Source organism: Clytia hemisphaerica, unplaced genomic scaffold, assembly GCF_902728285.1.
Source record: "Clytia hemisphaerica strain Z4C2 unplaced genomic scaffold, Clytia hemisphaerica genome assembly, whole genome shotgun sequence".
Taxonomy (NCBI): domain Eukaryota; kingdom Metazoa; phylum Cnidaria; class Hydrozoa; order Leptothecata; family Clytiidae; genus Clytia; species Clytia hemisphaerica.
Window position 1 is genome coordinate 125,657 of NW_027104076.1, and position 25,542 is coordinate 151,198.

The 25,542-nt window shown below is 35.3% G+C and overlaps 1 protein-coding gene across 1 annotated transcript; it reads left to right on the forward strand.

Moving 5' to 3' along the window:
• The first annotated feature begins 2,455 nt into the window (after nt 1-2,455).
• LOC136812557 (ankyrin repeat and SOCS box protein 7-like) lies at nt 2,456-25,183 on the forward strand. The gene is made up of 5 exons (XM_067069082.1): nt 2,456-2,509; nt 14,858-15,045; nt 23,154-23,624; nt 24,034-24,102; nt 24,613-25,183. The coding sequence occupies exons 2-4, from the start codon at nt 14,991-14,993 to the stop codon at nt 24,036-24,038; spliced, it is 531 nt and encodes a 176-aa protein (XP_066925183.1). The 5' UTR covers nt 2,456-2,509; nt 14,858-14,990; the 3' UTR covers nt 24,039-24,102; nt 24,613-25,183.
• The last annotated feature ends 359 nt before the right edge of the window (nt 25,184-25,542 follow it).

A 25,542-nucleotide genomic window follows, 5' to 3' on the forward strand; every position in this document is an offset into this window, starting at 1 on the left:
AAGCAAGGATCAGCAATCACTAGGTTGGTAAATACCTATTTAACAGTAGTAACAGCATCATAAAAAGTAACGAGATGTTTTGATTTTCCAAAGCATACGAAAATATAAAAGAGGTCTGTGTACGAGCGTGCTCATTTTGAAACGTTACGTAATCAAGCCTGGTTTCTATTACTTTACACTTGCACTTGGCTTGATTGCGGGGATACGACTTTGTGTAAGGATACATATAGACGACGTATATTACATTATATTATATATTACATGATAAGAATACAAATAGACGACGTATATTACAATTATTATGTATTACATGACACCTTGCTCCTATTCTATTAAAGATAATATATATATATGTCGTCAAAGAGTACACTTAAATGAAGAGCTGTCCGATTGCGGGCCTTCCGTAAATAAACATCCGGACTTATAGGTGGTAAAGAGGGCGTTGATAGTTGCCGCCTCATTGATTTGATGTTTGTTATTCAAATTAGTGCTACCACAACCGCCCTTTTTTCAACTTCGCGCCATTTTTTACAATTTAGTCTGTTTGTTTCTTGATGGAAACCAGTCCAAGTTGTTTCGTATTTTTCCCGCACAAGTCACTTTTATTACAAAACTGTTATCGTTTTAAACATGAGCAACTGATCCAGAATGAAAGGTAATTATTTTTACAACTCGCACTTTTTAATTACATTAATTGACATCTTGACATTACAGCTATCTTGTTAGATGTTTTGTTTCGAGAGTTCTAGCAATAGTTTATCGTTCAACTTGGAGAGGGAATGTTTGTAAACATAGAATTTTTTTTCATAACAGTTATTTGGGGGGTCGGAATTAGGCTGGGCTGTCGGCTTTAGGACCTCTCACGGTATGTGAATAGAGCAGTAAAAAATACAACTTTTCTATCTTTCCTTTTTTTTGCAAAAGTTCTAGGAAGGAAAATAAAGGGATAATGATAATTGAATACTATCCATTGATGACCCGCGGCACTATCGTAAAGCTAGAATCGCTTCGCATACTCTTCGCTTGAGAAAATGATTGACAGATTGAAGTTTTTCACCCGCGCAGGAGTTTGCGGAGCGTTCTCGGCTCAATCCTCGGACCGCGCTAAAAATGGTAGACTGAGCTGTGATAGATCATTTCGATGGAAGTTGTTGGAATGTTTACAAGGCTCTTGACAGAAAATCGTTTGTTTTATTGTCAATGATGACAAAGTGGTTATTAATTTTGTTAGATCTGTCAAATTGATGTTGGTAAGTGCACTTTATAGTTTTGATTCCCATTGAAGAATCATATTCTGGTTTTCATGTTATTAGATGCTGTTTTAGAGCTTTAGGTCTACACTGCATGACAATGCATGCAAACTTGTTAAATGGACTCTGGTGTAATCTTTGGATGTTTTAAATGGTTTCAGATCTTGTAAGGCTGGTTTTTATTAATTTCTGTTTTGCTGTCCTAGGTCGGCTAAGAAAGTTTTGGAAATATGGGTTTTCACTTCCATTCTCTAGGGAGACCAAGTTCTATAGTTTTAGAACTTTGTGTGTTGAGATAAATTTTGTTTTTTCTAAAATTTTGAGCTTGGATATACAGGCTGTACATACAAACCCCCTGGGCTACACCCCGTTGCTAAGATGTTGGCTTGAATTTGAAAATAAAACCACTGAAAACGAAAGTAAAATCAGCCCGCCCGCACCCCAATTCCCGTAATCATGATATAGGAGTTTTCTCCTGGCGCTCCGGAAACTTCCGAAGCGCGAAGCAAAAACTTCAAATTATTAATATAGGTCCAATTGTAGACCCCCAGATATTCACCCAAGGAAAAAGTGTGCCAAATTTCAGCCAAATCTGACCATTTTTGAGGCATGTAGGCTGCCCCAAAGTTTCAGCCTCGTTTTGGCGAAAAACTCGTCCCCAGGCCCCAAAAATCAAAATTTTTGAAAAATGAAAAAAAAAGAACCCCAGATATTTACCCAAGGAACAAGTGTGCAAAATTTCAGCCAAATCTAACAATTTTTGATGTCTCCAGGCTGCCCCAGCCAAAGCCTCGTTTTCGGGTGGTAAAAAAAAAAAGGGTGAAATATTACATCTTACCTTTGCTGTATCATGAGTACCACTCTATAGACTTCTGTTTGGAATTTTCGAAGCGATATTTTACTTTGTCAGGCATATTTTTGTACAAAATAGATTGAAAAAATCTTAATGCAAAACACGTGGATACTTTTTTTTCAGCTGCCATTTTGATTCTCCTTCCCGCTTGAAATTTGAAAATTTTCTCTCTACGCGCACGCGCAAATAAATAAAACGAATTAATTTGGCCCTTTCATACCAGAGTCTTTGGAAATAGCCAGAATACAGACCCCAGTCCTGATTTCTTATCGTAAATACGTCATTGAGCATGCGCGTTAGAATCAAAACAAAGATGGTGGCAATGTTATGATAATTCTGGGAAATAAAACACGTTTCGTAAACAAATTGTCATTCTTTTTGTTCGTTTATATGTTGACATAATTTTGTAAGTACCTCGTTAGCTTTTTGTATTGATCTTTCACTGGCTTAAATGTTTCCTTTACTTTTCTTCATAAAACACACTCTGGAATCCAGATATTTAATATTTTTCAAAGCGAGGGGCCATCGACGACAGTACAGCAACTAGCCTGGCAGTTACATCAAAATGCCTCGAAAATGTCAATATGAAAATTGCGTAATCAGAGAACGTATGTCTCGCTCATTATAAAAAGGCAGAGACAAACTTTCAATAATTGGATTGTAACATCGAGTTAAGTCTCTTTTGTTAAGTCACCAGGGGGTAAATAAAACAGACCTAGATACATTTATTGGTCGTTTCAACTTGACCATTTGTTTAAAACTCAGCCTCCTAAATATTTGGGGTAGGTAAAATATGTACAAAGAAATTCATACTTTTCCAACCCGGCAAATCTTTAAAAAAGAAGCGAACAATAAAATATAATTACCCTTTCCAAATAAACCTCTTCGGTGGCGAGCGTAGTCTACTCTGACGTAATTGTAAAATTTATGTGATGGGAGTTTGACATAGTAATGTAATGTTGCTTGGGGAATTATGAAGTTATCTGGGATTTCGATTGCATTTATTCAGGTTGATTTTTTATGACTTCTAATGGTACTTTTTCTAACGAGTTTGATTACCGTAAACGGCCATAACTTGCAACACGGACTTAACTTGCAACAGCTTTGTTTATTTACGTTTTCTCCACGTTGATTGCTTCGTTTTCTTTCATTTTTTCAGGGAATGTTCGAAATGGTAAACTACACGTTAATCAAGCAAAACAAGCCCGATTGAATAATTTGTTGCGAAGATGAAGATGAAAAAGTGAAAATAATTAGGTCACTCCAATAAACCCCCACGCATGGGCGATTGACGTTCTCTTACGATGCGATTTCTAGAAAGTTCGAAAGAAGAAAGACGAGGCCTTGCTGGGTCGAAATCCGCAGCTCGTACAGTTTTTCGTTCTTCCGTATTCTTCGATTGAAGTTGCTAGATTACATTTCACAACGAAGAGACGTTTCGATGCATAAATTGAATAATTACCAATGCTTACATGTTAAATCAATCAACCATGTAACTGAAGGATCTCAGCTGAAGTTCTGCTTCCTAATGTCCCATACGAAAACTAATCATGTTAATAACAAGACTGGTGTCATAAAAGTGCCTCAAAAGAAATCAATAAAATCATTCGTCGTTAAACTGTAATCATCAATTTTACGATCAGGGGGTCAAGGATTGTTCAAGTGCGTTTCTTTTATAAGAAAAATTTAATTGAAATAAGTTCTACAATTCGTTGGATTTACGGAAGAAGAATGACCAAAAGACAGGACGGATAAAAAAAAGCAACCCTTCAGGAATGAGGAGTAAATATCAGAGCCAATTTTGTAAGAGTATAAGAAATGCAAGAAGGATAAGAGCTTCGGAAAAGAAAAACACACCCTGTACACGCTAATTTTGAATTTTTCTTAAGAACTTTTTTAATCAAAAGTGATTATTTTTCCTACAAACCTGTTCCGAATTTAGTTAAGATACAGGGGTGTAAAAGAAAGTATCTGAACACTGGATATGGACGTTTCGTCGATCGATATAGATTGTGAGACAGGGGTGTGTGCAAAGTCAACGCCAAATGAGCGTTATGAGTATTCTGATGAAGATGAGATGAGTATTCTGATGAATATTCCGGTATCTCGTCAATGGGAACCAGAGAAGGAGTAGCGTATTAGACAATCATTTCTCAGTCTAAGAGGTGTCACTCTTTGCGAACGCAGAACTCCGGGCAGACAGTGACGGGATACATGGTAAAAAGTAAATATCCGTTTTCTTCTCGAATTTTTACAAATCTCCTATATATAAATACGGTAAATCATGTCATGCCGAAACACCTGTCTCAAAGCCCCGGTGGAATTTTTTCCCACAACGGGGCCAATACTTTCTATCAAAATCTCTATGGGGATAGGAATTCTATTGTTCCAAGCTTTAAAATACACAATGAAGATGGTTTTGGAGTGCAATTTTTTACATTGGATGGATTTCGAATGGGGATGAAATCAACGGGGACAAAGTTTTTTGTATCTATTCAACGATTCAATGCAAAAATTAGATTATGTAATTATATAATACATAAGATCGAAAACACTCTCTCTCCTCTCTCACCCCGGAAGTAAAGCTCAATAGCAAAACGATGAATGAATTTGGCATACTATGACGAGGATCGGGGATTCCAACGGTAGAAGACGAAAGACTTAAAACAAATAATATATTGAACCGTTATTTAAACGTATAAGCTTTCCCGAGCCTATAATCTTCATCGAATGTCTTCATTTTGTGTTTTATCACCACCAAGAAAATGTGTCAAACTTAAAATTTGAAAGAGCAAGGTGGTTGTTTTTTTGTGGAAACACGCAAATAGTGATACCCAATAATATTCGCTAAAGATTCTTCCCGAGAAAAATTTTACGTTTTTAGTATTCTATCCCTATGAAAGTATATATTATATATGATTGAATCTCTGCAGTCAAAAACATCTAGTACTATATTTCGATAAAACTTTCCATTTTGTTAAGGGAAGACTTCTTGCCTTACAAATTTGGCGAATTCGGCAACATTTTTCACTCAAAGATTATCTTCGTGAATGAAAGGCAAACATTTGCAAAAAAGCGAAAATATAAATTCGCGAAAATTAATCCAATTAAAGTAGACTTTATTTTGCTTTAATTGAGATGGGGGTGTAGAATTATCATTCAACTCGTCGAAGGTACGAAATCCCAGATCTTCGTTACACTGATCTTGACTATGTGCCCACCGTCTTTCTATCGATGTTTTTGCAAATGTTCCCTTATCGTCATAAAAAAGCCGAACCAATTATGAATTTGCATGTGTGAGAAGTAATCGAAATTCACAAATTGATCCGTCTTTTGTCTACAACAACGCACTCCATCGTTGTGCCATTTTTTAATTATGCTATTAAAATTTGTTGAAATCAAATTTTTTTCATGTGATAGAGTTGGCGCGTGTTCAGTATGTTGTTGTTATGAAATTAGCACCGTTGCAAGTTGTGGACTTTGAAGAAAATTTTTTGGTCATCTTTGGATTAACGACGTTTTCGATTGAAGTTTCTGTTTGGATCAATGTATGGTAATCTAAAAAGGAATAAGGTAGAAGCTTATTTTGTGAAAGTTTCATTGCTATAACTTTTCTAGGTTAAAAGATATAGCATCGTTTAGTCAAAAAACGCTGTTTTTCGTTGCAAGTTATGGCCGTTTACGGTACTCTGTTCTCACACTTATGTCTTTTTTTTTCCCGTCCTTTTCCGTGATTACTTTTATTTATATTTTTAAAGACAGGTAAGAAGGCATATTGATGTAACTGCCTGGGAATCCAAGCTCATAAAGACTTTCAAAACTACTAAAAACCACATCTAAACATCAGCCACATGTATTTAGACTTCCAGCCAACAGCCATTTTGTTTCGAAATGAATCTACAGTTAGGAACATTTGGCGAGTTCTTGTACGCGGCTGCAATCAAAAAAATCATAACCGCACTCATAAAAAAATTGCGTTTGCGTCTTTTTTTACCGTTTTTTGCCTAGACGATATAGCAAACATAGTAATTATAAGCAGACTGTGCCTTTAATTGGCTGTAAAAAATCTTTGCGCCGGTAGAAATTTCTCCAACTTTCAACAATGATAGAACACACCTATTTAAACAAAATTAACCAGCGCATTTCTTATCTTTCTTCTTTTTCATTTTCAATGAAGCTCTCAAAGTCAAATAGAATTAAGCACATAAGATATTCTTATAATTGCGAAATGTTGTTTGTGCTTTCGCTACGGTGGAGTGCATGACTTAACTCGCACGGCAACAAACTCGCCTTCTGTTGGCTGATCATATTGGGTGTTTTGGCGTTACCACCCTCGAAGCGGCGGGCGCCTTTATCATTCCGCAACTCTGTCCACCATTTTAAACGAGTTAACAATAGATCCAAAAGGGCGCTCTCATCAAGGAAGATCATTTGCTCTGGTCTCCAGCTTTGGGAACTAGTAATGTTTTCGATTGTTTTAGGCCGATGAAAGTCACATGTGAGTTTACCGTCGGCCGCCCGCATCTCTAAAAAGCACCCGCATGAAAATTTCATTATTTCGATAAACTGCTCAAAATTTCATTATTTCTATATTTCTTTACAACTACAACCTCCATCGTTGTTAAAATCGTCTCTACGCAGGATTCCCTCTACGCATGACCTTTTTCCCAGAGTAAACACGGGTAAACAAAGAAGATTTTTTACAGAAAATGTGACCGCCCTCAATCCTACAACTACAGCGGGCGTCACGCCCATCTATCTGCCTAACCGCCCTGGCGGCCATTTTAGTTTTTTGCCAAATCTAGCGCCACTGTAGCAATCGATCTTTATTTTTCGTTCGCAAAACATGCGTAGGGTTGAAGCGAAGCAAAATTTTTTATTTTGAGAGAGAATGGTTAGCACAAATGGTGGATAAGGTGCTGTTGGGAAAATAATGAATAATGAATAATGAAATCATGCCGCATCTATTTTCGGGTAAGTTGACGACGGTAAACTCACATGTAACTTACATCGGCCTTATGGAAAATGGTAAGAAACTTAAGTTTACAAGTATCACTTATATAGTTTTTGCTGGCTTATAGAATGGCAGGATCCTGGATGGTTTCCCTAACTGATCTATGTTTTCATTTTCATTTGTTTTCCTTTTTTCTGCAGAGTCAGCTTTTTCCATAAATTAAGCACGCGCATCGAAATTATCAAAATGCGCGCAAAAGTACTGGCAAGTAATACGCCAAAAGGTGGCCAATCAGGCCGACCCTGCATTGCAGGGAAAAATCTCCCTGCAGGCGAGCTACCTGCACCAAGCGTTAAACCAGCAGCAAAAATATCATAAACTAGACTGTGAAAAAAGTTTAACGCTTGGATTCCCAGGCTATACAGCAACGTACAGCTACAGCAGTGCAGTAGTGGCCAGTATGGATTCCACGAAATCTCGCGCCGAAGATATTTTTCCGTGCAGCAAGCCTCGCGCCAAGCAAAATTTCTTTTGTACCAACATTCAATTTTTCAATAAGGGTGCAAGATGGGAAAAGAGGCGCATGCGCCAATATAATTAATAAATTGACGCGAGCGCAAGCGAGCGAAAGCAAATTTAGCCAAATAGAAGCTAAAAATCGATGGATTATGGAGTCATTCATGCCGAGCTGGAATTATTACTATACGCCAACTGAAAATCAAACAATCTTTGTAAGTACCCTTACGCCAATGCGCCAAAAACGTTTCAGTTGTACGCCGAAGAACTTCGGCGTTAGTTACACAAAATCCATACTGGAGTAGTGGCAGTGCCGCCGCGCCAGAACTTCGATATTCCAGCAGGATTAGAGAAAGCTATGATTTTTTTACGAAAACAAGCAATTCTTAAATGCTTAAGCTTTACAAAATTCAATGTGACAGTTTCTTGTAAAACTATTTACTCCGTCCTGATTTTTACTTTATTTGACATTTGAATTGAACAGACATAGGCGCCAATCTAAAATATGTTCTGTTCGCGTCACCCGACCGACTCACCTTCAAAACATAAATCCAGAGTCGGGCAAGTCAGAAAAATGTCGGGAAAAGTTTTTGATAGCTAAGCACTTCTTTGAATCATCATTCGCTACGAGTTTTTGTTTACTTAACCCACATTTGAATCCCGTTTGAGTTTTTTCATGTACCCTTAGGCGACTATCTAAAATATGTTTGTTCGCGTCATAAAACATCTTCAAATCCAGTTGCTCGGTCGGTCGGTAGTAAATTTTGTCGGGTTTTTTTAATCTAATAAATCCCGCAATCAACAAAATCTCTTGCCGCCATCTTTGATTTGCCAAATTGAACGTGCGCGCACATGGGGTTGTTGTAAAACATAGAGTAGCTCCATGGAGTACTCCAAAGGAGTACCTATTGGAGTACTCTAAAAATATTGCAGACCAGATTTTAGATTGCCGCAAGAGGAAAATAAAGACCTGTATAATTTTGTATTTGCTCTAAAACCACTCTGTAGCAAGAATGTGGCTATCATGTTGGTCTCTTTTTATAAATCCTTTCATGTCATCTGCACTATCACATTGAGTATGAAATTCTCATATCAAAGAAATAAGTTGGCGGACTCCATTTATTGTGATTGTCTTATTATTTTGTTAATTGAAGTGTATTTTGTCAATGAAATGACAATGAATAATTCAATGCTCTAAAACCTCTCTGTAACCTCTCTCACAGACTGTCCCCAACTGCCATTTCATATCCAGTACCTGCATCATACTGCCATTTCATATCCATACCTGCATCATATTGAGTATGATAAAAATTCCTTTTTGAAATGGGTTGATAAGCTATGTATTCTATGATTGTCACAATATTTTCTTTAAAAAAATCAATCTGTTGACAAAAGGACAAAAGAAAAATATTGCTTAAGAAAGCTCTAGTGCCCAACTGTTGTTACATAAATAATATAACACATAATACTATATACAATTATACTGATATTATATGTATTTATTATAAAGTGTTTGATATATCAGAGCTATTAGTGCAAGCTAAATCTGGTCTGTTAATTGTAGAATCAACAAAGATTTTTAAGTAGAGAGCATGCGCTATATGAGTTTTACTGCCAGAAATGATGGTAGCCATTTTTTCACAAACAAATACTCGAGAAATTCTTTTGATTGCTATAAAATGGAAGTTTACAGCTGGTGGAAAAGGTTGATTATCAAATTTGTGATATTCATCTCTCTGACAGGTATTTTAGGGGGTACTCCATTAGGTACTCCATTGGAGTACTCCATGGAGCTAATCCATGTTTTACAACGACCCCGCGCGCATGTGTGAACCTTAAAAACGGACCTTATTTTCGGCTCTCGGGGGTATTGGCCCTACTGTGTCGCCAAATTTCGACTTGAAAATTTCAATAAGGGTACATGAAAAACTCAAACGGGACTGAATGTAGGTTAAGTAAACAAAAACTCGTAGCGAATGATGATTCAAAGAAGTGCTTAGCTATCAAAAACTTTTTCCAACATTTTTCCGACTTGTCCGACTCGAAATTTATGTTTTGAAGGTGAATCGGTCGAGCGACGCGAACGGAACATATTTTAGATTGACGCCTTTATTGAAATTTTCAAGTCAAAATTTGACGACGCAGTAGGGCTAATACCCAGTTAGTCACACTAGGAAATCTAGCTTTCAGAAAAAACAACATCAGTCATCTACAGGATGTATACAGTATATAGACCTTTTTTCAAAGAGGCCACCACGTTGAATAATTATGTAGTCCAGTAGAAAAACAATGATAAAACCATGCATATATTACAATATGCATGATACAGTAATTATGCATGGCTCTATCATTGTTTTTATGGCTGGACTACATAATTATTCAACAGGACATCTTCTTTGAAAAAACGTCTATTTGCACAACAAGGATTAATTAATTAATTAATTAATTAATTAATTAAAACTTGAAAGTTTGAAACAAAATAAAACGTGCAGCAGCCAAAATCAACCAACAAAATTTGTCATTCAATTCCCGAGACAGCGCTTCGATTTTTAAGGCCCTGTTTATACGCTAAACTAAAAATAATTTCGCACATGTAAATGGGTCATTGTTTCAGGTCTGGCAAAATTCCCGGGAAACAGCCTATCCGGTGGTGCACGGATCTAGGTGGGTTCCGCCTCTCCCGTAGATCTTTTCTTGGGAAGTTGATCTTCAAATTAGTTTTCAAGGCTGGCTTGGCTCAAATTTTTTCATCTATGGCTCAAATTTTAGGCAATTTCTCAAAGTTTTTGAAAATGTTAATTTCATTAAAAAGCGCCGGGTTATTTTTTCATGAATCCCTTTAGAAGTTTTGTGGCGCATTTTTGGACCTACCCCGGTGGAGGTCCTATAAATTAACCTGTGTTTGTTCGTTCGTCCGTTCGTTCGTCTGTTACCAACTTTTCACAGGATTGAATCATAGGAATCTTTTGATTTTTGGTACAAAGGTGCAAAATGGTGGTGGCCAAAATGTGACGGAGCCCGATTTTCGAAAAACAAATTTTGGGGCAAATTTGGGCCAAAAAACGGCTAAAAAACGGGTTTTTTGGACTTTGTGAAAAATTGGATCATTAATTTTTTTTGATTTTTTGCATGAAAGTAGGGTACCATCATAGGTAAAAGATCGCACAAGCAGAATTTTGCGAAAAAATTTTGTTGGCTCAAAAAACGCATGTTTATCTATAAGAATCTATATATTAATAGTGGTAGTCTGTATGTCGTTTTGTCTTTCTTTCTTTCTTTCTTTCTGTCTGTGCTACTTTCGTTTTCGCACGCAATGTTTTTGTTCTTCCAAAAGATGACTTTTATTTTGTTCTTGCTCCACAAATTTGTTTAACGATATTCGCGCCGTTTTATAAAGACTTTTGTTTTGATTGATAGATTAGACTTTTTCTTTTCTTTTTTTACTTTCTTTTCTTTTGTTTTATGTTTTCGAATGTAATTTTAACAACCTTATTTGATTTGAGACATTCGAATTCTTTTCAAAACAAAAGAAATCTTTTAAACAGAATCTATTAAAGAAAAGAACTTGAATTTGAAAAATTATTGAAGTTAGGACGAAGTTCTTTTATAAAAAGCAACATAAAATTGTGCTATCTATCACGCTTTTTTGTCTGCATGTCCTAGCTGCCTTCCGGGGGGGGCTATGGTTGCGAGCTGACTTTCGGCCCTGCCCTTCGGACCCTTAGCCGAATAAAGAGGAGAAGAAACAAGGGAAATTGTGTGAATTTTAATTCACTTTTGGGAACCAATTTGACCAAATTTCTATCTTGCTGGGGGCAAAAAGTTGAAATTTTCCTATTTTTCCAATTCTTAGTGGGACTGAAGTTTGATCTTCCGATTTTTCAAACTGCCATGTTTCAAAAAGGCACCCTTAAGGCCGGCACATAACCATACCCATACCCTTCTCTTGCCTAAGTATCCCCCCTCCCCGGGCTGCCTTTTTTTGTCGAATCGTGTGTCATGTCTATTATTTCACTCCGCTTATCTTGACATCAAAGTTTTCCTAAACATCAAGAACTACGGCAAATATAACGCGAGCAAAGCGAGAAAAAAAATCTAATTGCAGAGCCGTCTGGGACGTCGCTGGTCGCCGGATGGTGTAATTTGGGAATGACGCCTTTTCTGTTTTCTGATCATTTTTAGGCACAATCATTTTCAAAATATGGTTAAAGATACGTCACCCGGGAGGGATAGAGTCAAACTTTGAAGAGAATTCTTTCCTTTAGTTTTGATTTCATCGTGTTTAAGCCACCTTCCCAACCTCTCAAAGGACTTTAAAATTCTTTCAGCAAACAGCTAAACCGGTGTTTATGAGATAGATGTTTTTTTTGCTTACGAGGGCTTACTTTTGAAGAATATGTGTGTTTAAGGCAGGAAATTTTAGTTTCTTGGCGTGTTCTTATAGAAAAACTGGTCAAATTCGATATTTTTTATAAGCACATTATCAATTACTTAGATATTAGCTTTTCTCGAGATTGACTTTTTCATTCTTTATGATATTTTGCACAAAGATGCATAACTATAAACCTTCGAATATAAGCATACATCAATGTTCTTAGCCGAATTACTCAATTTTTTGATGAGATAGATGTTTTTTTTTGTTCACGAAGTCTTGAATATGAAAGAATATTTCAAGAGCATGAAATTTTAGATTCTAAACGTTTTTTTATAAGAAACAAACGACTAATTTAAATAGATCGTCACTATTTGTGTTCTGAATGATTGTTTGATGGTCACGTCACGTAGATATCAATTATAAATGTGTTAAATGCATAACCAGGTAGGTCCATAAAAGTATCACTTGTTTTTATAAAAACAACCCATATAAGAACATGATTAACTAGAAATCCAAAAAGCTAAAAATATACGAAGATTTTGGATGTTTTCATAAAAAACGGATATCTGATAAAGATTAACATTCAACAGGCCAGGTGGAACAACGGTTAAAGTAGAGAGGCTGAACGCTCAAAATGAGAAAAAATCTAATTTGCTCAAAAATGAGAGGGCTGAAGTCTCTCCAGTCTTTCTGCTTCCATCGGGCCTGTTTAGTGATGAACAGCACTGTCACATAACAAATTCTGGAAGATATTGTCTTGTTTCACAATTTCAGTGAACTCTGTTTGCTATTCACTTTGGCTCGTTTAAAGACCTCTCATTTGGAAGTTAGTAAGAATCATTTTTATCAGGCCTATGGATTTAGCCTCCGACACCACCGAATTTCTTGTCTATCATCATTAGCCTTCCATTCTTTGGATTTTTTCTTCCATATTCTTGAAGTTTTTGTTTCTCTGTTGAATTATTTTGTAATGGTATATAACAGGAGAGGGTGAGTGCTTGCCATGTTGACCCTTTTCGCCTACTTCTACATGGATGGCTTTAGCCACAACATTAGAAGATTTCTTGTTTTCAAAAAGGTATATATTTTTCTAAGAACGAAAAGCATAGAGAACATTATAACAATGCAAAATTCCCCCGGGGAAAACATGTGACGTCATAATGATAACAAGTAGAAGAATCCGATAACTAGCCATGCTCAAATCTAATAACTTCATCCTTGTATCTATTGTGAGCGCCAAGGTTGATGGTAATCCTGTCTGGTGTTTATCCTTCAGTGCAATGGCTGGCTGTTAATAAAATTGCTATTTTTGCCTGAATCAGCCCTAGGATACTGCCTCTAGAGATTGGAAAATACTATTGTATTAGCTTGAAATTATGACGATTATTATTTATTGTTAACACAAGCTTGTAGCCATAATTTCGGCAAAATCGGACGAGCGGTTATGCTGAAAGTGAGCATTTTGGGTAAAATACAGACCGGTCTGTAAAATGCCAACCGCTCAAGTGACTAAATTGAAATTTTGTGAAGTTGAAAAATGTCTTTGATGAAGTTTGTCTGTTACCAGCTTTTCTCAAGATTAACTGATTAGTTTTTCTGATTTTTTGTATATTGATGCAAAATGGCAGTACCGAAAACGAGAAGGAGACCAATTTTGATAAAACAAATTTGGGGCAACTTTGCGCTCAAGGGTGCCTGAACTAGGGTTTTTTAAAAAGCTGCTTCATTAGTTTTTCCTGATCTTTTGCAAGGTTTCTTAAGAAGTGGCTGAAGTTGTTTTTTGGACCTACCTCCGGGTACCCCGGTGGAGGTTCTATAAATTAACCCATGTCCGTTCGTCCGTCCGTCTGTTACCAGCTTTTCTCAGGATTGGCTCATTAGTTTTTTCTGATTTTTTGCACAATGATGCAAAATGGCAATGCCCAGAACGTGACGAAGCCCGATTTTTGAGAAAAAATTTATTTGGGCAAATTTGGGCCAAAAACTACCTAAAAATAGGGTTTTTTGAACTTTGTGCAAAATCCTGTCATTACTTTTTCTGATTTTTGTACAAAGATGGAGGGCAAGATTCTCTAAAGAATGGCTGAAGTGGTTTTTCCCGGAAAATTCTTATTCGCCTTAAAAAACGGATTTTCGTATTTTTGGGGAAATTCCCTTTAACCAAATAAGAAAATATAGCTTTTCTCAATGTTGACTCATTATTTTTTTCTGATTTTTTGCACAATGATGCAAAATGGCAATGCCTAAAATGTGTCGGAGCCCGATTTTCGAAAAAAATATATTTGGGCAAATTTGGGCCAAAAACTGCCCAAAAATAGGGTTTTTTGGACTTTGTGCAAAATCCTGTCTTTACTTTTTTCTGATTTTTTGTACAAAGATGGAGGGCAAGATTCTCTAAAGAATGGCTGAAGTGGTTTTTCCCGGAAAATTCTTATTCGCCTTAAAAGACGGATTTTCGTATTTTGGGGAAATTCCCTTTAACCAAATAATAAAATATAGCTTTTCTCAATGTTGACTCATAATTTTTTTCTGTTTTTTTGCACAATGATGCAAAATGGCAATGCCCAAAATGTGACGGAGCCAGATTTTTAAGGAAAATTTTTTTGGGCAAATTTGGGCCAAAAACAGCTTAAAAGGTTTTTTGGGCCTGAATGGTTTAAGTGATTTTCGTACTTTGGGGAAATTCCTTTTTACCATTTTAAATTATTCAACACACAAGCTTTATTTTTCCATTCTGAATTATTGTACAATTATTGTCACTTTTTTCTTATTTTCAACTGATGTTAATCATTAGGTAGGTCCATTCAGCATGTTGCTTGTTTTTTTTGTTGTTTTTTTTTGGAAAGTTAGCTTTTTTTAAATACTGAAACAATTTCAACTTTGACAAAACATCCAATTGTTTGCACTAGCCCACCACCAGACACACAAACACTGGAACAGCACCAAGCCGATGAACAAATTGATGTCAATATTCTCAAGTTGATACGCCAAGAAATCCTCCCCAACTCGACAAGTCTGCCACAAGAATTTGTCGACACTTTGATGAAATTGCTGAATCGTGGATCTAGTCATACGACCAGTACTACCATGTTTGATAGTAAGTTTATTGATCTAAAGTTTGACATCTCGAAAACATTTCCCTAGTAGTTGGTCGATCTTTGATGGATTTCCTCCTAGATAGGACTGATGTTTCAATTCTGTTACATCTGCATGTGGAAGGTGGATAGAATTGACACTTTCTGTGAGTGAGTGAGGGAGGGAGGGAGGGAGGGAAAGAGGGATGAAGCGAGCAAGCGAGTCAGAGGGTTCGATTGGCAACTTTTTACACGTTTTATATATAAGAACACGAGGCTGAAAATTGAGAAGAATCGGAGGATCACCTATTGTAAACATTTGAGAATAAGCTAAATAAGATCAAAACTGAATATTTGTGGATAGGTAATTCGTTCATCACTTCAGGGTTCAGGGGAAGTTCAAACACTCTGGAAAAAGGCTATCGCTTTTCCACCAAGTGTGATGAATAGGTGGTCTCAAAACGTGGTCAGTGAACAAAGAAAAAACTGATTTAAGCTTTGTGACGATCTCGCTGAAATAACCAGAGAAAATGATTGCAGTTCGTTCATCTATATGTCTGTTTGTGTGTCACTTTCGATTTTGCAAGCAATGTTTTGTTCTCGATAAGTTTGTTTTGATTGACAGATCTGGTTTAGACTTCATTCAGCCTTTGTTTTGAAATTCAAGGCCCATCTACATTTAGTAATTGCCCCCGCAGGAGCGTAGCGACGAGGAGGCATTCATAGTTTCACGCTTAGATATTGTTGTTTGTGTTGTCGCGCAAGCATACCCGTAGTTAGTCTCTTCCGTAATGTTCGGTTTTTTTCCGGGGCGGTAGTATACATATTTTCATATTACGTTATATGCTATTACCATTATTACATATTACAACTTTAGTTTTGATTTAGCTTTGAAAAGCTGAAGCGAGTGTTATAAATCATAACAAATCATAACAGTGTATGATATAACACGAATTACAATATTACTTGTGCAAATAATCAAAACAAACAAAATGGCAGACTGGTTTATGATGATGATGAGCTGATTCATTGACTGGAAAAAGTGATTTGTATTTCAAATTTTGTTTCTTGTCTTTGAAACTGAATACTAAATACTTTAATTTAGTCAGAAGTTCATTTCAGGTTTCAGCAATGATTTCAATTCTTTTTCCGGAATCTTTAAAGAAATTGGCTCAAGTTTTCAAATGTACATTTGATATTTTTGTTCAAGCTCTACTTTATCTTTGTTGTCTTTTATTTTATTAATAACTACTTTTATTGTTTATAGAGCTTCTCGAGGTTTAAATACCATCATATGGTCGTAACTCGAGAAAGTCTTAGTAAAACAAGATACCGACAAAATACAAAAAAGTTGAATGTATGCATATGTAAAGTTGAATCCAAAAGTGGTTGAATGAATGTTGAATGTCAATCAATGTAAACAAACTTTTTCTTTTGGTCTTCAAAATAGATTTACCTCACTTAGAGTTTTTTCACTGTTTTTTCAGTGTGGTAAATCGATTTCAAAAACCTGCAAAAAGTTTGCTTACATTCGTTTAACTTTACATGCGCACATTCAACTTTTTCATGCAGTTGTAATAGCTTAAATAACTTACGCACCAGTGGTTTGGTGAAATAGCTCCAATTCTGGCTTTCCTAGTTAGGATGGACCTTCACGAAGGCATTTATTAACGGTGGTTAGACTAGGTACACAGACAGTCATACAGAAACACCATGAAGTGAAAGTATATATAGCTATAAACTCAAAAAGTCTAGCTTCCTGAAGGCACATTTCTTCATTGTGTGCGCTGCGATCATCCTAATGGCTTCAACCCTTTCAACTTGGAGAAAAGATTGCATCATGAAAAAGTACTATGCACTTGAAAAAAAATTTAGGCGCATTTCAACTTTTCTCGACTGTACGTCAGAATGGACCACAATGGCATTCCTTTATTTTTCTTTTGACCAATAAAATAGAAGATTTTGCTTGAGAAGTGCAATCACAGTGTACGCAAGTGGAGGCCGGGCCTTAACTAGGATTGGTTTCTATTTCACCCTATTTAAGATGGCGCAGAACTTTTTGATAAATTTCATACGCAGTCTCCTCTTGACTATTGTTTATTATGCAAAGAAGCAATAGAGAATTGTTGAAATATAGCAGCCAATGAAAAAAGCAAGCTATTTCTGATTGGCTGCCTTGTTGATTTATTCACCGCTATATATTTTGCCTACAATCTAAGATGTCTGCGGCATTATCAGAAAAGGTCTAATAATCATGACATATATTGTTTTAAGAAAGAAACTGGGAGAAAAAAACAAACAGGAGATGTGAAAACCAGTAAGCTAATGATACCATAATTTTTGAAATATGTTTTTGAGAAGCTTTTTCAGCTTTTCCTTAAATTTTATTAAATTATCAAGCTGCGAATTGTTCAAGTATTTTGTTAAAGGAATAATTATAATTTTTTTTTCAAGCAAATGCCTCGATGAATCAATCAATCAACCAATCAATCAATAATTAAATAAATCAATTATTCCTGATTATTTTTTAATGTTTTAATCTTTAATGCATTAAAGCTTTATAAGTGCTTGACATGATCTTTATGTGGGGGCATTTAGTGAAAGCTATGACTAGTTTTAATTTCTGCCCAGCTTTGCCCGATCCTGTTTTTCTCTTTTCTTTTGTTTGAAATGTTTTCGTATTTAACGATCGTATTTATTAATGACATTCGCATTCTTTTCAAAACAAAACAAGTTTCTTTTATAGAAAAGAACATTTCAAATGTAAATCAAAACATAAAAATTTAAAAGTTTGTCGAACAAAAACAGCATTCAAAGAGGGCGATAAAAAGCAAGAGAAGAAATTAGTCCATCTCTTTCTTCATATAAAAACATTCAAGTGGTTGATACTGTTAAAAACTGTACGTCATTCTACATGTTTAAATTCGAAAAGTTATGAGAAGGGTTTAAAAAAAGCAATTCAGAATTGACTTACTTATCTTTTTAAATCTGATAAAAACAAAGTTGCACTATTCTTCGTGGCTTTCCCGCTTTAGTGCGTTCAGCTACACCTTAACCGGCGTGCGACGCCGGGTACCGGCTAGTTTTCATATATTTCTTGGTTGAAAAGGGCACATTCGATTTTGACTTTGTATGAAAGATCTTTTTGACAGCGTTCCAGAAATTCTATGGATTGATTTGATTTTTGTTTAAAATTTGTTGGTAATGGTTTCTCTTTACATCTTTCAACCTCCCATTGCACTTATTTCCACGCTTCTTGTACTGCTTGCAAAGGATACAAGTTCAACCTAAAAGTAACATGTAATACACACTTGAAGCATGAAATTGTTTTGTGGAACCTTTCAGCATTGCTGGGGAATAGCTGGCAATGGTACAATGGTAAAATGCTCTAAAAATGGCATTCTTAGGTTTAGTTGCTATGATGGTGATATTCTTATCATATTCTTTAATTTTTTGACCAAATTCATTATGAAAATTCCTATCCCGGGAATCGCTGTTTTTGCAGATTTTCATTGGAATTTTCCTTAGTATTTCTTTGTTTTTTCACACAAAAACATTATTGCTAACAATGCTCACCATCAATCATGATTCAATTGTCAATAAAACTGATTTTTTGAAGCTTTAACTTTCTAAAAATCACCGGAACAGCCGAGAATCGGCGGAAAAACGGTTTCTCTTGAATTTTTTGAGCTGTAATTTACGTTTTCATGAAAATTTGGACACTGACGCCAGATGGCAATACCTAAAATGTGACAGAGCCCGATATTCAATAAACATACTTTTCAGGCCGAAAATGCTGGTTCTAGCATCTAGCTTGTCTCAAGTAAACATCAACTTCTCCTCTTTTCCCAACGGTTCTCGGTTTCGAATTAAAAGATAGCCCGGGGTCCACTTAAAGCTTTTTTTATAGACTGGATGGCGTGATTAAGTGACCCGGTAGTTTTGCTTAGGCGAAAGGTAAAGACATTATGAACCAATGATTTTATTTGAGAATAAGGGATTGCAAATTTGTTATTGATGTTTGTTTCTCATTTTTGATTATATGTTTTAACTCCAAGTAGTTTTATTTTTATTTGGATTTTTAAAATGTTCTCTCAAAATGGCGATCTCACCAAATGCTCCTAGTCTACTTCACTGGACTCAGCGTCATAATTGATTATCAAAAAGCAAAGTTCCGCCAAAAGTAGACTCTAGTCTAATTAAAAGATAAAGCATCAGGTATGAGATTAAAACAGCAATCTTGTATAGTAAGTGAGTAAATAGGCGACATCCTCATTATGATAAGGTAATTAGCCAGCAGTAATTAGTCTATTATTTCTTTCAAAACACTTTCTAAAGGGACTTTCCTAAAAATTGGTATAAATTCTTGCAAGAAAAGCATCGAATACATTTACTCACTCTTTTCACAACAACTGAGATTATTTTCGAGTATTTACAAGATGGTTCGTATCTCCTTTTTGGTGACTTGTTTTCTCTTCATATTGATATCATCATTTCATTGCAATGGGTTCCAGTTTGAAAAGTTTGGAATGTTGGCTTGCACTGAAACAAATAATATAACCATTATTGCTAATTTTATTGAATTGGAATTTTTGGATGACCTCTTGCGACGTTTGGAGCCTTTGACATGGAACGAAGATTGCTTCACGATCAATGTATACCTTCCTAGTGATGGTTTTGTTGTTCAATGGCGACCGAACTTTAATGCCAATCATTTTGAAAGGAATTTTCTTCAAAGCGTAATTAAATACAGAGTATCTTCGGAGGATATTGCTCACAAGAATGTGATAAATTTCTTGGTTCGTCTTTATAACGAAGAAGTGATGGGAACTAACACTGTCAAACAAACGTTAGTCTATTTACATAGTTTCACACAAAAGTGGGTCTTTTTACATACCTTTTGGACATTCATGGTGGACGGAGAAAAAAGACGGGTTTTCAAAGACGAAACGATTTCCTTTTTGCGAAGGCTTCAAGATGATCGATTGTGGAAGATAATTTTTCACTGTAGCACTCTTCTTTGTGAATTTCCTATTTGGTTGCCTGCCCATCGAATCTCTTTTGCATATGATTGGAAATGGAATTTACCTGTTGAGACAACAAAAATGTTACTCAAAGATCTAACTGATGTGATAAAAGAACCAGATTTCGACCGATGCGAATACATGCAACGATACCTTCTCTCAAGAGATGACCTGTTTAATGAAACTTGTATGAATGAAATATCTATGATCAATATATACATGAAAAACCCTATTGCTTTTTATTTTCCGTATTTTGTTGCCTTATTGAACAAAGTAAACACTCCGCGTGAAATAAAAAAGACACAACCGTTATTGTTGATCGTGATACACTACTATAATGATGATGTAAAATCTTTTATCAATCATGTAAGGCAATTTACTAAAAAGTTAAGCTATCTTTTTTATACCACTGTGAGCGATAGTTTTTATGAATTTGAACAAAACGTTTCTTTCAATATTCGAGACGATGAAGGATGTGAATCTTTTTCAAGATCAAACATCAACCATTACCGTTGGGCATCTTTGGATATGAAAGATTGCCATCTCAATGATGTAAAAGTGAAAACATTTGAAAGTTTGGATGATCTTATAGAAATGATGAACCAGGATATTTGTGAAAAACAAAGATTAAATTGAAACATTACAGTCATGTTGCATCTATATGTGAAATGAAAACATTTTAAATTTTTGATGAATTTATAGCGATGAACTAAAACAAAATATTTGTGAACCTTCCCTTTTAATTGTATTGTAATCTTTTATAAAACATTATTTTTTCAGTTTAAGCTTTAAAAAAACATGGATTACAATCACAGATTATAAGAGATACAAGAGATTCTCCTTTATATAGTGTATTTCTCTTGAGGCGATAAAAAATTTTAGCCAGGCACCACTGGATTGACATTTGAAAACTACAATAAGGTTTGGTCAATCACACTCCTAAAATTCGATTTTTACTAATTTATGTAGCATTTCTAATAGTTAAGTCTGAATTTATGGTGTGTTTTTTTATCACACTCCTCAGACATTTTGAGTGTGTGTGGAGGCGTGTGCATGCTATCGCACGCCTTAAATTATTCTGACGTGTACCATTTTTTCATTGATTCTTTTTGACGTTAAACAAGAGCCGCAAAGATGCGGATAAATATTTCCTTTACAAATGATAAAATAATCATTGATGTCCTCAAAAGATTTCAAAGTGCTTTGTCTCAGATAACATCAAGCAACACATACAAGTCCCCAAGAATTTCAAAATTCGTTTATGTAATTGCTAGTATTTGCAGGATTATTCCTAAGATGAGGAAGGTTCAAACCTACGGATTACGGAGTATATCCAAGCTGAACTCGACTGAGAATAACAATGCAGTAACTAAATTGGCTAGACAACCTTTAGTTTTGGTTACTCTCGGGTACCTAATAGCTGCCCCCCCCCCCGCTAATTAATTTTTCGAAGATTTTCCACCCAGGACATTCTTATTCCAACCAACTCCCCCCCCCCCCGCTTATTCCAATCCCCCCAGCTATTAGGTACCCTAGAGTAGGTGGACTTTAGTTGGATTTTAGTATTATACTAGCCGTCACCCGGCGTCGCACCCGCCGAGTAGAGTGTTGTGTTATTGAACACATCAAAAGGCCTTGGGATAGTGCATAATTATATCATTTTATTTTATGCCAGAAATGTTAGCCAAAAAGGGGAAATATCTGAAATGAAAGAATGACAAAAAGGAAAAAAGTTGTCATGCCAGGCCAGGAAATCACTTGAAAATATTGTCAATTGACACCAAAGTTTTCTTCATTTTTTAAATGCATATGTGGAAGAAAAAGTGAAGTTTTAAACGCACATTGAAGAAAATAATACGCTCGACTGTTTTGTTAGAAGCACTTGTTATACATTTTTGGAAAGCTAAGAGGTAGGGGGAATCGAAATTAATATGTTTCCAATTTTTATTCGGACACTTTGGTGTGATTTTCGGACAAATATGACGGTCTCAGGCAAAAATCATAGGGTTAAAAATTAATGAAAATTTTAGCTCGAGAAAACGGAGACCTGTTGTATATTTTTGGAAAGCTCTCAAAAAATTAGGATTAGAGATATATTGCAAGTATAGGTGATTTCAGTACCTAACTCGAGATATTGAGCTTCAAAAAGCGCAAAAACTGGACAAAATAGCTGTTTCTGGCTGAAAAGCACGGTTTTCAAGGGTTAATATCTCGAGTTAGGTACAGAAATCACCTATACTTGCAATATATCTCTAATCTTATTTTTTTGAGAGCTTTCCAAAAATAATCAACAGGTCTCCGTTTTCTCGAGCTAAAATTTTCATTAATTTTTAACCCTATGATTTTTGCCTGAGACCGTCATATTTGTCCGAAAATCACACCAAAGTGTCCGAAAAAAAATTGGAAACATATCAATTTCGATTCCCCTACCCCTTAGCTTTCCAAAAATGTATAACAAGTGCTTCTAACAAAACAGTCAAGCGATTCCAAAAAATCGAACAAAATTCCCCCTACTATTAAATGTAACGTCACTTTAGTCGAGCTACAATCATGGTCGAAATATATTGAGATTTTAGTGTATTTTAACGTTTTTCAGAATTCAAAGTTCGGGTGAGAATTGCTATTTTAGCACTTCCACTTTCTTTCATTGAATATTTCGATTTTAGAGGGGTTCTGTGGCTTCTAGGTTATATTCCAAGCCTTATTCGAGCAAATTTGAGCTTTCAAATCCTGAGATTCTTAAGTCTTAAGTCTCATGTTAAAAGTCAGAGTTAAAACTCTACTTTCCAACTGTAGTTTAGGCGCTTAAGAATCATTTGTGGTGTTCAAAGTTTTGCCGGGAACTCCCCTTTGTCTCAAATATTGTGTCCATGATTGTAGATCTTAATTTTTTTTACCTTCACAAATAGAAATGATTTTTTTCTGAGCAAAAAGTTTTCATTCAAAATTCAAAATTTTTTCGCCATCATTTCAGAAATATTTTTCTTGTTCTGTTTACAAAATTTCAGCTCCAAAGTATTTTTGGTCCTTGAGATACCGAGATTCATTTGTTGTTGAATTTTTCTTTTTACTCCGAGAAAGGTTTAATTTCTTCTTTTTTTCTTCAGATGTTTGGGAAATTTTGCGCCAAAAGAAATTCGCGAAATTCGAAGAAATTGTCCACCAAAAACCGAACATCGTCAACTCGTTGCGTGATGGTGATGGTTGGACACTTCTCGTGTGGGCTGTTTTGAATGATCGTTTCGACGTTTTCGTTCACTTGATGGAATATCCTCAGGATTTTTCACTCGTGAGCAATGTCGATGGATGGAACATTCTTCATTATGTTGGTCGTCATGGAACAGTTCGTTATTTGGAAAAATTTGGTCAACAAACAATCGAAATATTGATCAATGGCAGAAACAAACAGAACAACACACCATTGCATTTTGCAGCACGTCGCAACAATCATGACGTCATCAGATGGTTGTTGGCCAAAGGAGCGGATCATGAAGAGAAAAATGAAGATGGTCGACGCCCTGATGAACGTTGTGATGGTTGTGATGGTGTTACCAAAGAAATCATTCAATCGTTTCTTGGTAAGAAAAATATCCACTTTTTCATGTGTTTTTTTGGGCGGGAATATTTTTAGGAGTTTGAAAGAATTTTTGTTCTATTATTGCGAGAGTGTGAAAACTTTTTTTTTTTCAATAGAAGTGAAAAGTTAGCGTCGGATAAATTTTACTTTTTTGGAATTTAAATCAATGAAACGGATGAATTGATTTCGATTTTTTGATTGAGATTTTTCATTGCATTTGAGCAGACATATTTTTGAGACGGTTGAAATTTACAAATAGATTGTTGTTTGTGAAATGTTTTCTCAGTTTGTTACTAGTATGAGTTTATGTTTTGGTGGAGAAATTGTCGTTTTTTTTTATTTTATCGAACGTCTCTTATGATATTGTTCATGCGTTTCAAAAGTTTTTTATTCGATTATTTACTTTTCAGATTGATTGTTTGTTTCCATTGTTTGTTTCGTCGTTTCCAATGACGTCATCGGTTCCAAATTATTTCCACGTAAGTATATTTAATTATGTAAACTTACTCGGCCCTAAGTGACTAAATTTGGGCTTGGTGACTAAAATTAGGGCCGACTAAAAATTAGTTATTAGTCAGCCCTTAGTGATTAAATTTTGACGAAAAGCCTAAATTTTTCTGCATTTTTTTAACAAATGAATCTATTTTAAAAAACTTAGAAAGAAGGGCTTGGTTAGCCTGTAGAAGGGTTTTGACCCTTCTTGGTGGACTGAAAAGACCAAGGGAAATTCAGTATGATGTACAGTTCGGACTTTTATGTGACTGAGACGAATCCACGCAAGTCTCGGTTGTAAAGTGTTGAAATATTTTCAGAATATCTAAGCTTCTTCAATTAGTCGAACAAATGCAAATGTTTTTGTACTCGGTGTTTTTTAAACTTTTCCACCACATCAGCATTCTCATTAGCCGCTTCTTTAAAAAAACCATTTTCGAATCAGCAAGTTTCGTTTTGCAAATTGACCTCCAAAATTTTCAAACTTTTGTTTTCAGATTCCACGCTTGAGAAGTTACACCAGTCATTTTTGACGCCGTTTCTATGATTACGTTATTCATTCACTCCGTCTCTACAGTTCTGTTTGCGTTCAAATATTTCTGCCTTAATTTTGGCTTGTTTTTAAATGTATTTTCACCACGTCACTAACCTGACAATTATTACGAACACTGTGTCGTCAAACCAGAAAATTGTCGTTTCACTTAATTTTCTGAATATAAACGAGATTCAAGGATCTATTACTAAAATAGCAAGTTTTTCGGAGTAAATTTTCAATTTGTTCAATTGATTCCTAAGAATCGATGAGAGTCGAGAAAGGCTAGGAAAAAACAAAAAAGAGCTGTCATTTTACTTACCAAATTTAATATCTACAACATTTCAGTAAAAAAAGTCTAAGATGGCAGATCTTACTATTAAAATGTCCCCCAAAGGAAAACAAATTGAATTTTAGGTCAGAATTCAAATAAATAAAACAAATCAGCATTCCTTGTTATATTTTTCAAAAGAAATTTCGAAATTCTGAAAAGTCTGGTAAAATTCGGAATTCCGAAAAAATAAAATAATTCTGAATTTTGAAAAAAAAAAACAATTCGGAATTCCGAAAAATCGAAAATTCGGAATCCGAAAAATAAAAAAATCGGAATTTCGAAAAATAAAAAATTCGGAATTCCGAAAAATTAACATCCGGATTAACATTAAAAATTACTACACTTGAAGATGCTGTAAAAATCTTTGGACAGTAATATGCTTGTAGTTCTTTTCAACAATATAATAAGATATCTATTTATATAAAACAATATTCAAAAGTATAATAGCTTGCTTCTAAATTGTTCTAGAAATAACTAGAAATAACAAAATATCCAAACACTTCCCATATTTTCTAAATTTGACGAACAAATTTGGTCATTGTCGTCAGGGATCATAAATTT